The following is a 12,535-nucleotide window of genomic DNA, read 5'->3' as shown; positions in this document are numbered from 1 at the left end:
ACTTCTGCCATTCCCTACGATGTATTGGGTCCGTGCGATCCCTCTCGGTGCCCACTCGGTGCTTAATATATTTTCGGGGGGTATAGCAAAGCTTTGTAACCTATCTAAGACTAGCAGGAGATCCATAGAAGTTGGAGACCCTACAACTCTTCAACGGAACCTCACTGATACAAGTACTTAATACAATACAACTTAATATTTTCAATTGAAGGGCTCATCTCAACTTGGGATGGTCGTCCTAAGTTGAGACGCTCAGTTCATCTTAGGAGGCGATGGACAAACGCTTTTATTTGAGGGTTTCTACATCCATTTTACTTGTTTTTTCGTCCTACTGTGGGTGTAAAATGGCTTGTTTGCACCCCATTGGAGTTGCTCTTACACTGGTGAATATTTTCGCCGTTATGGTGAAGTACACTTTTTGCACTGTCTGTGTAGATGCAATATCTTTTTTGCACCTGCTATGAATGAAATTCGCAAGGGCTACACCTAGTAAGCAAAATATTTTTCTATTGATTGAGAGTTGAGACCAAGCACCCGCCATGGAAGTGAATATCCTTCTATTGTTTGATACCAAGCATCCACCGCGGAATAACTATGGCTCTTGCAGGAGGCTCATAAGGAAGTTCCTGCAAGAAAAGGATGGTCGGTGAGTTCTGAGCTTTGGGGCATGTATTTTGAACTTGAGCTTGGTTGCACTGCTGCTGACCCAATGTCCCCAGTTCTTGTTCTTTCTCCTTGATCTATATAAAACAAGGAATAACTTCATGATCAAGAACGTTCCTAGCTAGAAAATTAAAGATATTAAAGTTGACATAAAATTACTTTTAAGGTGGATTCGAACACCCTAGACCAAGCATCCACCCTCTATTTGAATCCAACTAATGTTACCCCTTTATTTTATTAGAGATAGTAAATTATCTTCTCCCCTAGAACGGTGTTCTGCTCTTTTAAAGCTTTTTCCTGTCATTTATAACGACATCAATGTATATGCATGAGAAATTTGTCACCTATGAATAGTCAAACGTATATAAAGAATGTTTTTATGTATGTGAGTGGAATGGAGAGGATAAACCTTTCTCTGAAGGTCGGAAATGGATTCATTCAACAGTTGGTTCTGTATAAAATAAATATGAAAAAAATCGTATAAATAACTCAATACAGAGATACAAATTAGTTACCAAGTAATGTTTATTTGTATATACCTTTCTTGATTTAATGTTATTCAGGGAAGTATCAAGTTGGTGCTCCAAATTTTGTAGCTCTTTCACACTGAAGGATTCCAAATCTTCTCCCATCATATGCATGTTGGATTCTCACGTTAATATATTGATGACCCCTTTACAGTACTTTCGTACAAGTTTGTGTAATATGTTAACCCTCACCCCCCACCTCCCCATAAGAAAAAGTAAATCCTTAGTTATTTGCGTGTCAGAGTTCTCCGTTTTGATCGAGTTTCAAACTTAAATTGCAATCTAGTTACAAAATTCCTGTGTTTATTCCATTCAAAGGCGCTACAAATGATATTTGTATACAAAGAGATACATGCATCTCTACTGAACTTAGACATTTTAGATGATATGCAGATGATTCGGCTGCCACATGGTAAGTATAGTGTTTCATCTTACATATGAATATACAGACCTGATGTATAAATACGTACCTTTGGTTTCTTTGCGGAACTTCAACTTTGGCCTTAACTGAGGTATATTCTGAGGACCAGTTGCGTTATAATAAGAAGCACCAATCAAGTTACAAGCTATATCTAGTGCTCTGAGTTATTTATCATTGAATTAACTAATTTCACAATTTCACTATGCATGTTAGACCTTAAGGCATATGAAGAACCCTAGCTATGGAAGCACAGTGATGGATCACTGCTAAAGAAAATTAGACTAAAAAGGAGCAAAAGAGATGCATGGAGGACATGCTTAAAATAGTTACACATGCATCCAGTATGATAGTTTCGTATTAATCCACCATTAAGGCTATCAAAGAAATAATATTCCATGTTGTTATTATTTTTTCTTAAACAACTCGTATACTAAAACATACAAATGAGAGGAAAATATATATGAAATCAGGGAATTTCCAACTCAATCAAAGATGTTTAACTAACTTGAACTTCACCTTCCTTCCGCATTATTTATTCTAGGTGATTTTTCCTGACATGTTGTGGGTACCAATTTATATGGGTGAAGTTCTTTTTTCCTTGTACGAAATTGAGATATGCCGAGCTAATCAGTTCAAGCTCATCAGTAGGCCGCTAATAAGGCTTATCGGTTAGATCTTTTTCTTCTGAAGGAATGGCTTATTGATCTTAGCTTGAATTGATCTTCATCTATAACTATGTGTATGTGGACATATCTTGTCACGAGCTTCAAACTAGAGGTTATCAATTTGTATATATGCAATACTCACGTACCAGTAATTGTTGATCAGTTGCAACAAGCTCTTCCGCAACACAACATGTCTTTCATATCGTTCAAGGATGGCGTCCATGCTGCGTTAGTGCACCAAAATTTAAGAGGTTAAAAGAAAAGAAGCAGTCATACATGAACACAGAAGCTTAGATGGTGGAGCGAAATAATATTGAACCTTGGTTTACATGAATATGGACCACAAGTTTGTTAAAAGTTTATTACAACTAATCCGGTTATAAACAAGGAAAAACAATTGCTATTAGTTTTTGTTGAGATATATGTTTTCAAAACATTAATTAATTTCCAATTTTATTCTCACAATTAAAGGGTTTTAATGTGGCCGTTATTCTTTTTCTTAAAGATTGAATTATACTTATTTTGTGTTAATGCCAAAAACTGTTTTTTATTGAGTGGGTTAATGAAGATAATTAACATCTTAATAATGTCATTCATTTACTCATATTTATTCCCTTCGCTATTAAAAAATAAAATCAGAATTTCCTTGATGAAAAGTGTGTCTTTAGAGGAGTTGTAGAACTTTTTCTTAAACACAGGAATTTTGTGTGAAAAATCTCTTTTCTAGAAATCGAACGGTAATCAGACGCGACTTCATATTTGCTGTCACGCGAGCGCGCGCGTGACAACAGGACTCTTTTCTTTTATGTTTTTGGTGTTCAAAAGAACTTGGAGAGTCTTTGAAAGTTTTTCTTTTATGACGTGAATTTAGGAAAGAAAATATTCTTAGTGAAAGAAAAATAAGTGTGTGAACATCTCTGTCTCTCAAGAGAGATCAAGTATGTCTTCTTATCGTTTGAAATAATCTGTAGAATGTTATCTTTTGTTCTTTTTCTCTTTCTCTCCTTCTCCTGAGGTTTGGCCTAGCCCCCTCTTTCTGTTTTCTTTGCCTTTTTATTAATAAAATCTCCTCGTGAGCTTTGCCAAAATAAATAAATAATAATAATGGATAGTTGCATCTTATCGATCAGATTAAACAGATTACAACTACTGGCTAAAATTACTTATATAAAGGATCAACAGAAACCAATTAAGGGTAGTAGGGTGGTGTGAAAAATCTTTAAATGTTGTATTACTTATATAGTAAATGAATATTTTGAAGTCTCCAAACATAAATAAACCCAGTAACAATATAAACACTCAAATAAAGACTCATCTTCTTTTGATTTTGCGATGATCAGCTTAAAAGTTAAAACCCTGTGTGGTAATCTTTATATCGTTTAACTGATCAATTATTTATACATAATTTTAAATTATCGCATTAGATAATGAACAAAACATAACATCACATTACAGTACTACTTTTCTCTACCTATTAACATTGCATACTTGGGATAAATAGGATAGATCGAGGAAATAAGTAGATAGAGTACCGAGTACGTACCAAGCATCAGTAGGGTATTCAAATAGTTCTCCTTTCAGTGAAAAACAATCAGAGCAACTTCAGCATCACATAAAACAGAAATTTCATTAGCTTTCTTAATTAAACCAGGCTTTCTCTTTGAGAAAGTAACTTGTCTATCGATCTTGTTTCTATCCTCTTCAGCTGTACTCTACCTCTTTTTCCCATTCTCTCTTCTTTCTCTTTGATTCTTATAAAGGTAGGACTTAGGAGCAAATGACAAAACAAGGTTAAGAAAAAAATCCTAGTATATTTAAGAAAAAAATCCTTGTATATAATTGCCGTTACTAAAAACAAGAAGGCAAAGAAACTCGAGTATGATAACAATCCAATATCACAACAATAAAGAGAATGAAAGTTGAGAAGAAGCTTGAAACAAACTATAATAACAAACATATTCTAAGTTTTTCCTTTTTCTCCACCTTCCTCCTCAATTTTCTAGAAAACAACCTTTTTGCATGATGCAGAACTGTAAGGTCTATTTGGCACGCCAGTTCTAGACATGTGCCATATGTGTGGTTTCTATCACACATACTAGTGTTTCAGTTGCAAAACTATATTTTCATCTACTTTATATTGAATAAATTTTGAGTATAGAATTACTTTTCTAACATGTATTTGGAGTGAAACGTTATGTTTTCACATCCACTAATTACCCTTAAGGTCCTTAACCTACTCTATAAGTTATAACAAATAATACAGAAAATATACAATAGTAGTTCTATAACTTATTACAAATACACAGTACTAATTCTATAAATCAGTCACCACACGTCTCCGATACTGCTCCGAAATCTTATAAGGAGACGCTGCTCTTCATGTGCGGAACTATGTTAATACATGTTCCAAACGGTATCGTTCCCCATATTTCCCTAAATGTTCTTGTAGATGTATCATAACGCGATATGCATCAATTGTCCCATAACAGGACGTCGTTGTTATTACCCAGAGCAATCGGGTTATAAGTTAGCCAATCATTATTTTGCTTTGGTAAGTTAATGCTAAACCGGCGTCTCCAAATCAAATGTCCGGGTTCATCGGCAGGTGTGGATAAATCCTTGTTATTCTCGTCTAGCGTCCAGAAATATATACGGTTTTCTTGCTGACTATGCATGTTGTACACGAAGAGAGTAACCCAAAACAACATCATCCCAACGGCTGGGAATTGATCCACAGGGACATTACCCCCAGGTATATGATTGGGCGGTAATGAATGTGTGCTGAATGTCTCACTCCTCAAATTGAAAGACAATAATTCCTTAATTGTGTCCTTGTAGACCAGCCAAAAAATACACCCATTCGCATATACACCGGATTCACCTCCACAAAAACATACATAAATATGTTCAACATTTCTCCATCCCATCTTATCGCCGAGAGTGTTGACTTCCAATTTTCCGTCAGGGTCAATTCGAACAACCTTGTATTGATCAGAACTTCGACAGTAGCCGAAACCTCCTAACACGTTTATTCGTCCAACACATTCCTCCGGAAGCATATATTTTTGAGGGAGATGAATGTACTGACCTGTTTCTGGATTTATAATATAAACAGGATCTTGGATGTTGTCGTGGTAAACATAGAAACACACAAGACTGTTGCACGACCCGATCACTGGGTGTGATAATCTTTTAAGTGGTCCATCATCTGGGTGATTGTTAGCTATGATAGTGTTATAAAGTTCCGTGTTCATGTGCTCGCTGTAAATGAGTCGCGATCCAAAGTCGTTTCCCCAGCGTGATGTGATACAGAACAGGAGACCAAATTTGGTGTTATTAAGGATGGCCCTCCAGTTGCCGCATACAGATTTGCTGTGAAGAACACAACGTTGTAGGGAGTCGACCTAATATCTGGGTAGCGATTTCTAAAGGAAACTTATCCATCGGTTTTAGTATAATTCTGATCTGCATAAGGGATATTATGGATGAATAGGGGACCAGTTTAACTATAAATAGACAACCATTCAATGGTTTGTAAGGACTCCTCCTATTAACAGGTCCGGGATCTTATTCACACGATCGACATTTTGATAGGGCCAAACATTCCACACCTTTTCTATGTGTTAGATACATTCCCAAGAAAACTAAAATACATTTTAATCTTCAAGTTGGTCTCTATAGTCTAGAGTTTAGGTGGTCTATACTCTCTGGACACACAAAATACGAGAAAGAGGCCAGACGAGACAAGACGAGACGTTTGCTTTTCCATCCAGTCTCATTGTACCCCAAAACCCCATGCTTACTGGTCCGTCATGAAAAGATGTTTGCTTTATCCTATTTTTTTACTATTAATCCTCGAGTCTCGACCTATTTTATCGTAACAATACGAAAATGGAGATGGAATCTAGGGTATTGATGACACATAGGGGTGTAAAATGTTAGTGTATGATGGTGGTGTATATCTAGCATTTTCGGATTGTTACGATAAAATAGGTCGAGATTCGAGGATTAATAGTAAAAAAATAGGATACCTAGCAGCTTCGGTAATAATAAGTCTTCTCCAGTAGATTTCAGAAGTCGAGGTCACATGCGAGAAAGGTGTTCTTTTTTATTGTCGAATTCTTCACCCAACTCTAAATAGAGGTGAAAAACACTTGCAATCGAATGCAATCTCTTAATTGACGAAAACGGAGTTTTACACTTGAAGTTGATAATACACCGACAACTGCTGTGAAGGAAAACAAATTCACTCATAACCAAGTGAAAATTGTTGGAAAGGTTAGGGTGATTAATAGGGGTTTACTCTATAAAAGCATTCGTAGATTTGTAAAGATTTAAAAAGTCATGATATTAATAAGTTTGCGAGAAATATAAAGAGTTGAGAAAAATTTTGCGAAGTTATGCAGAGTTGTCCAACGTCTTGCAGACATTTGTAGAGTCCTTAAGAGTTGTAAAAACAAATGTTATATGGAAATATGCATGATAGACGTAAATACAAAATTTATTGTAGCTTATTTATTATAGTAACTTCAACCAAATAAAAATAAATTATTTAAATATATATATAACTTATTTCTTTTGTTCAATAAAATACAATAAAGTGTAACAATAAATTAAAATAATAATTATTGTACATTTGTAGATAATAATTAAAATTAAAAAAATGTTTAATCATATCAAATAATTTATACTCATCTATAATAGGAGTTTTATAGATTGTGTATTCATGACATAAACATCATATGGACTATCATTCTAGTTCAAGTGAAGAATGAAAACATCACTTGAAATAACATACTAGTTCAAGTGAAGAATATATTCTGCACATCACATTAACTAACAATCTCCTCCTTAATGTGATGTTCTACAACTCTTAACTATTCTCTAAAATTTTGTAACTTGCCTTTGGGAAGTGCCTTGGTGAGTATGTCCGCCAATTGGTGTTCCGTCTTGCAATACTTGAGTTTTATCTCACCATCTTCAACCGCTTCTCGAATGAAGTGATACTTGAGCTTTATGTGCCTTGCTTTACAATGCTCAACCGTATTTTTGGATGTTGCCATTGCTGATTTGTTGTCACAAAAGTTCCAATTTTAATAGATGTCCCCGAGGGTTCACTTTTTACGGATTTGGTGTTGGGTTATAATATGAATTTGATTCGGAGTTTTACAAATATAATGTGTATAATAATTCATTGTAATTAAGTGGGAATTAAATCCATGTTCGCGTCCTAATTTTTTAGAAAATCACGTGAATCCACGTTCAGTTTTGTCGTGTCCGCATCTGTTATACCCGGGCTGGAATGAGTTTGTTATTGAAAATCAGGATTACCGTCACGACCTTTGACATGCGTAAGGAGCTTGATTGATGGATGCTGAGAAGGCGGATATAATCAGAAATGGTCGGGTATAGAGTTGGTTGATGTGGGAAGGAGAACAAGGGAGTGTTTGGATTTTGTTCGGTTAAGGGAGAAAATGTGAGGCTAGGGTGTTGAGATGGAGTAGCGAAAGTTGATGCACCACATGGAGTAGTCGTTGGATGCTATGCAGTTAAACTGAATCCGACAACTTTGATTGGAAGATGGGTTTGGATCTTTTCCAAAGCTAATATCTCATGCCCACATCTAGTTTTGAGTCTTGCAAACAACATTTGTTCACTGGCGGATGAGGTACACAAAATATTCTTCACTGCTTTTTAGCGGAAGCTTTGTTGTCTCTTTTATGTTGCCACCAATTCATTTTCTGCTTCTTTTGGACTCTCGATTCATCCAAGCTATATTTAGTACCTAGATTACTAACATGCCCTCACTTTATTTACGGGTAATTTATTGTATTGGTATGATACGGGGGTAAAATTCTCAAACACAATTTGCAATGTAGTTGCAGGAAATCCTACACTACACCCCTCATATGATTTCATTGTTGATCAACTCATTTTTAGGTTTACACTCTTAATTTTATTGATAAATCTTTGTATGTTCTTACAAGAAAGATAGAGAAATCAAGAATGATATCTGCTCTGGATTTTCTCTCTCCTATTTACTTGTTTCTTACTTAAAAAGGACTTCTCCCTTCTTTACAACTCGAATGACTATTTATAAGAAAATACATAGTGGATGACAACTAATCTGTCCTTTATTTTCAGATATAGTTTGCGACATTCTCGCAACCTTACAAATGTTAATTTCGCAAACTCTCTAATTTTCGCAGGATTATCATATCTTTCTTGTGATCTTAGCTGACGTCATTTATTTTATCATTTCTGAAATTGTTCTGCGACGCTGTTGTATTGCGTCATTGATAATTTCGCTGAAACGCTATCGTTGCGAAATTCTGATCCTACATCTTGCCTCTTCTCATATCTTCTCTGCAAAGTAGAGAATGATGTGAGAAATACCACAACTGCTTATCTTTTCATATTCTGCATCTATCACACGTATTCTTTCTTCCGTTTATTTCTCGACACGTCTTTTGTAACCGTTACTTTTTAACCGCTTATATCTTTCCATATTAACTGTGTTTATTTTCTCGAGGAAAAATTCCCTCTATATATATTCCTTTTCACTCTCTTCTTCTTTCCTTTAATTCTCTCTGCAACTTCATCATTCTTCTGCAAATTCCATTATTGCAACTTTTCTTTTTTCTTCTTCAACCTTTTTAAGTTCTTCTTCATCTTCATACTAGATCTTCATAGTTCGTAATTTTCTTCGAGACAACCTCCCTGCTATCATTTTTCATGGATTCATCAAGGTTAGTCTTCTTTTTTCTTCTTTATGAGTTTTGCTGAAATTGATATATTTGAAATTGATCTTGTTTATTGCCTTATTTGATGTTGTTTATGCGATTCCCATACTCTTGTTATTTCAGCAAAAGCGGCTCCAACACTAAATTTACAGTTCAGAACCCTAACATTCCCAAATCACAGCATAAGGTTGTCGCACATAAAAGAAAGTTTGCGAATGAGAAGGTAGTAAGAAACACTATCTTTTTCTAATAACAATATTGTTGCCTTTGTTTCTTATCTGGATTGTAATTCGCAGGGTGATAAAGATCTTAATAAACTTCCCAAGAAACCTCGCCACCTTAAAATTGTTCCAACTTCTGTTCCCTTCCACCTACTCATTTCTTCCAAATCTCCTGCGACATCTTCGGAAGATAAACCTTTATCTCCAATTCGCGAAAATGCTGCCTCTGGTTTCATTTCTTCAACTGACCTTTATATGATTGAAATTCCCCTTGTGGATCCTTCTGCGAATGAAACCTCTTCTCTTCCCATTGAGAGTGTTTCTCAACCTTCTATCTCTACCAGTTCTCTACCCAAGTCTCTTCCTATGTCGAAAGAAAACGTGGAAGGGATAGATATTGCTTTCAAAGTTTTATCTGAAATTCTGGATGATGGAAAGAAGTCTTCTATTGATCCCATCAAGTCTAATGTTTGCGAAATTCTGAGCAAGCATTTGGGTTCTGACAGAGCTGCTTCGCAGATAGCTTTAGAAAAAGAATGTAATGCTCTTCGTCTTGAAAATCAGAAGCTTCAGAATTTTTTGCTGGATCGTGACAATCTTCCCAAGAAGAATGATGAATTAAGAGGTATGATTTTCTTATTTATGTCTTTAATTTTCCTTTTCGATAGTTTTATCCTTCCCATGTTTAATTATCCTTTAAATCCCTCTTTCGCATGTTAAACATTAAATCAGAAACGAATAATGGAGAGATATCAATTTGAATCTGCTGTTGAAGAAGCTCGTGTTGATAAATAAATCTTGATGGATCAATATAACCAATTAGATAACCTCTATTCATATTCTCTTGATCAGATAAATAATCTTACCAATGAAAATACCCAATTAATTCAAAGACAAGATCTATTAAGTAATGAAGTATCTCGTCTTTCTTATTCTTTAACTAAAGCTAATTTAGGGATGGAAACTTTATCAGATGAGAATAAAACCTTATCTCAAGAGAAGCGAACTTATTTAAACAAGATGGCGATATCTTCGCTACAACTTAGTATTCTCCAAAAAGTATGTGCTGACCAAGAGCAATCTCTTCGCTCTTTGAGAAATGAACTTAAAGAAGTAACAAAATCATCTATCGGTGAAAGAGATACACTCATTCAAGGTAGAATAGCTTTAAGTGTGAAGGCAAATCAGCTTAAAGAACAATATTCCAAATTGGAAGAATCTTATTCTTCTCTTGCGAAGAAAAATGCCTTTCTTGTTTCTAAAGAGAAAAATCTTCAGTCTCGACTTAAAGGTTTAGTTGGAGATAAATTTGATGACGCAATGGACCATTGGGAGAATAGTTGTCTGTCCTTGATTCAACACCTTATTTCGCAAAAGGAAGGTAGTCATAATGTTTGACTGCCTTAATTATCTTTTCTTTGTCATATCTCTCTGAATTCCTTATCTTAATAAAATTTTGTATTCTATTTTTCGCAGAGTCTGAGAAGAATCTTCATTCTTCTATTTCTGATTTAGAGGCTAAATATGCTAAAATTCGCGAAGAAAATGCATTGCTCGTCTCTACCCTTACTGGTTCTCGCGACCGAGCAGAAAGAAGACTTGATTATCTTGCTTATTTTAAGGATATTTAAGATAGGAATCATCAAAGAGCACTTTTTCGCCAAGTTCATCTCCGGGCTGAAGTCCTTGTAAATGACATTTTATTGTCCAACTCTCTTCCTCCTACATCAATTGATCCTCTAGAAGTAGATGATGATGAAGTTCCTCGTCCTGCTGATCATGATTATGATTACGAAAGCGGTGCAGAGGATAATTTCTTGGAAGATGAAGAAGAGGTTCCTTCTAAAGAAGTATCTGCTGGTGTTAATCAGAATGAGAAAGAAATTTCTCCTGAAGAAGTAATTGCTGGCGATAATCAAGATGCTAGTCATGGCGAAGATCAAAACCGAAATAAAGGAGAAGTTTGCGAGAATATTGGCGAAGAATTTCTGTCATCTCCTGCTACTGACATTAATATTAAAGGTTGAGCTTCTTATCTAGCTTTGTTTTCTTGAACTGTCTTATTTTTATCACTTTTGAGAGTTACATTTTTCAACCAACTTTGGAGTCAACTTTTCCTTTTAATATTTTGTTGATAAGAAAGATAATGCTTCTTGTGTATCGATTCCCATACTTGCCTCTAATTATCTTTCTTGCAAAAATTAATCTGTTACAAATGCTTATAATTAATTTGTTTTATCATATGGTCTTATTTTTTCTTCCTAATTAAAGGTCTTATTATGCCATCTCTTGTCATTGCGACAAAATCGCAGGACGTCCTTGCACTTTCATACAAAAACCCATTGATCTTGTCTTAAATTTTTCTTTTGTATTATCACCTCTTCAGGAATGTTGCGACAATAGGACAGGCCTAAATATTCTTGCGAGAATAAAGCCCCATGACATTGTCGTCTTGCGACGAAATCGCAGGACGTCTTCGCACTTTCATGCGAAAACCCATTGATCTCGTCTTATCTTTTTCTTTTGTATTATTGCCTCTTCAGGATTGTTGCAAAAATATGACAAGCCTTAATATCCTTGCGAATAAAAAGACTCATGACATTTGCATCTTAAGACACTTATCAGCTCCCTAATGGAGGGTGCCGCCCTTATCTCCCCCTGGTTGCCCCTTCAAGGAGGCGTACTTCTACCATACAAGGTTAGCTCCTCCCATCCAGTCTTAACAACAAATAGTTGTTTTCGCATCCTCTTATCCCTTTTACCTATAGGTATTATGGTTACGAGACCGCACCTTAAGTGGGGTTTTCTTCAGGCCGAGTGCAGTATGAGCCAAAACTTGTCAAGAATGGCAAAGACGCTTCAAACGCCCCCGGCACTCTTGACTCAACCGTGTACCTCGGCGCCTTGATCAGATTCTTCACTCCTTGGGAGAGTCCTTATTACCTTAGTCGCCCAACCTAAGTCATATGCTTAAGCTGAGAATCTAAGGTGCCTCTCCCGGATGGGCTTTATTGACCCCAAATCTCCATGACTCAGGTTTCGGTGGAGGTGTAGCCTTTTCTTGAGACATGCAATAGGTACCCCTAATATGACGTACTTTAGGTCTTACATTTGCCTCTTACGAAATTTTATTCGCGAACTAGGGTGTACGCTATAAAGGTTTGCCTCTTTCTTTCAGATTCCATAACTTCTCAAAGCTTCTTACTGATAATATCTTTTTAAATACAACCTGTTCCATGGTCTTTCTAATCTATGACCAACATCTCTTCCTACTGGATCCATTAATCTATAAGCT

At 35.7% G+C, this 12,535-nt stretch overlaps 1 protein-coding gene and 1 pseudogene across 1 annotated transcript; both read right to left on the bottom strand.

Annotated features, from left to right (window-relative positions):
- Nucleotides 1–557: 557 nt before the first annotated feature.
- On the bottom strand, nucleotides 558–4,005 carry LOC113316182 (annotated as a pseudogene).
- A 742-nt stretch (nucleotides 4,006–4,747) lies between these two features.
- LOC113316181 (putative F-box protein At1g71320) lies at nucleotides 4,748–5,530 on the bottom strand. Its single transcript, XM_026564401.1, has one exon. It carries the CDS (start codon nucleotides 5,528–5,530, stop codon nucleotides 4,748–4,750), a length of 783 nt encoding a protein of 260 aa, XP_026420186.1.
- Between the last annotated feature and the right edge of the window lie 7,005 nt (nucleotides 5,531–12,535).

Source organism: Papaver somniferum, chromosome 10, assembly GCF_003573695.1.
Source record: "Papaver somniferum cultivar HN1 chromosome 10, ASM357369v1, whole genome shotgun sequence".
Lineage (NCBI taxonomy): Eukaryota > Viridiplantae > Streptophyta > Magnoliopsida > Ranunculales > Papaveraceae > Papaver > Papaver somniferum.
This window is presented reverse-complemented; position numbering and strand designations above follow the sequence as displayed.

Excerpts from the sequence above, each read along its gene's own strand:
- LOC113316181 (XM_026564401.1), bottom strand. The coding sequence starts at position 5,530 with ATGAACACGGAACTTTATAACACTATCATAGCTAACAATCACCCAGAT.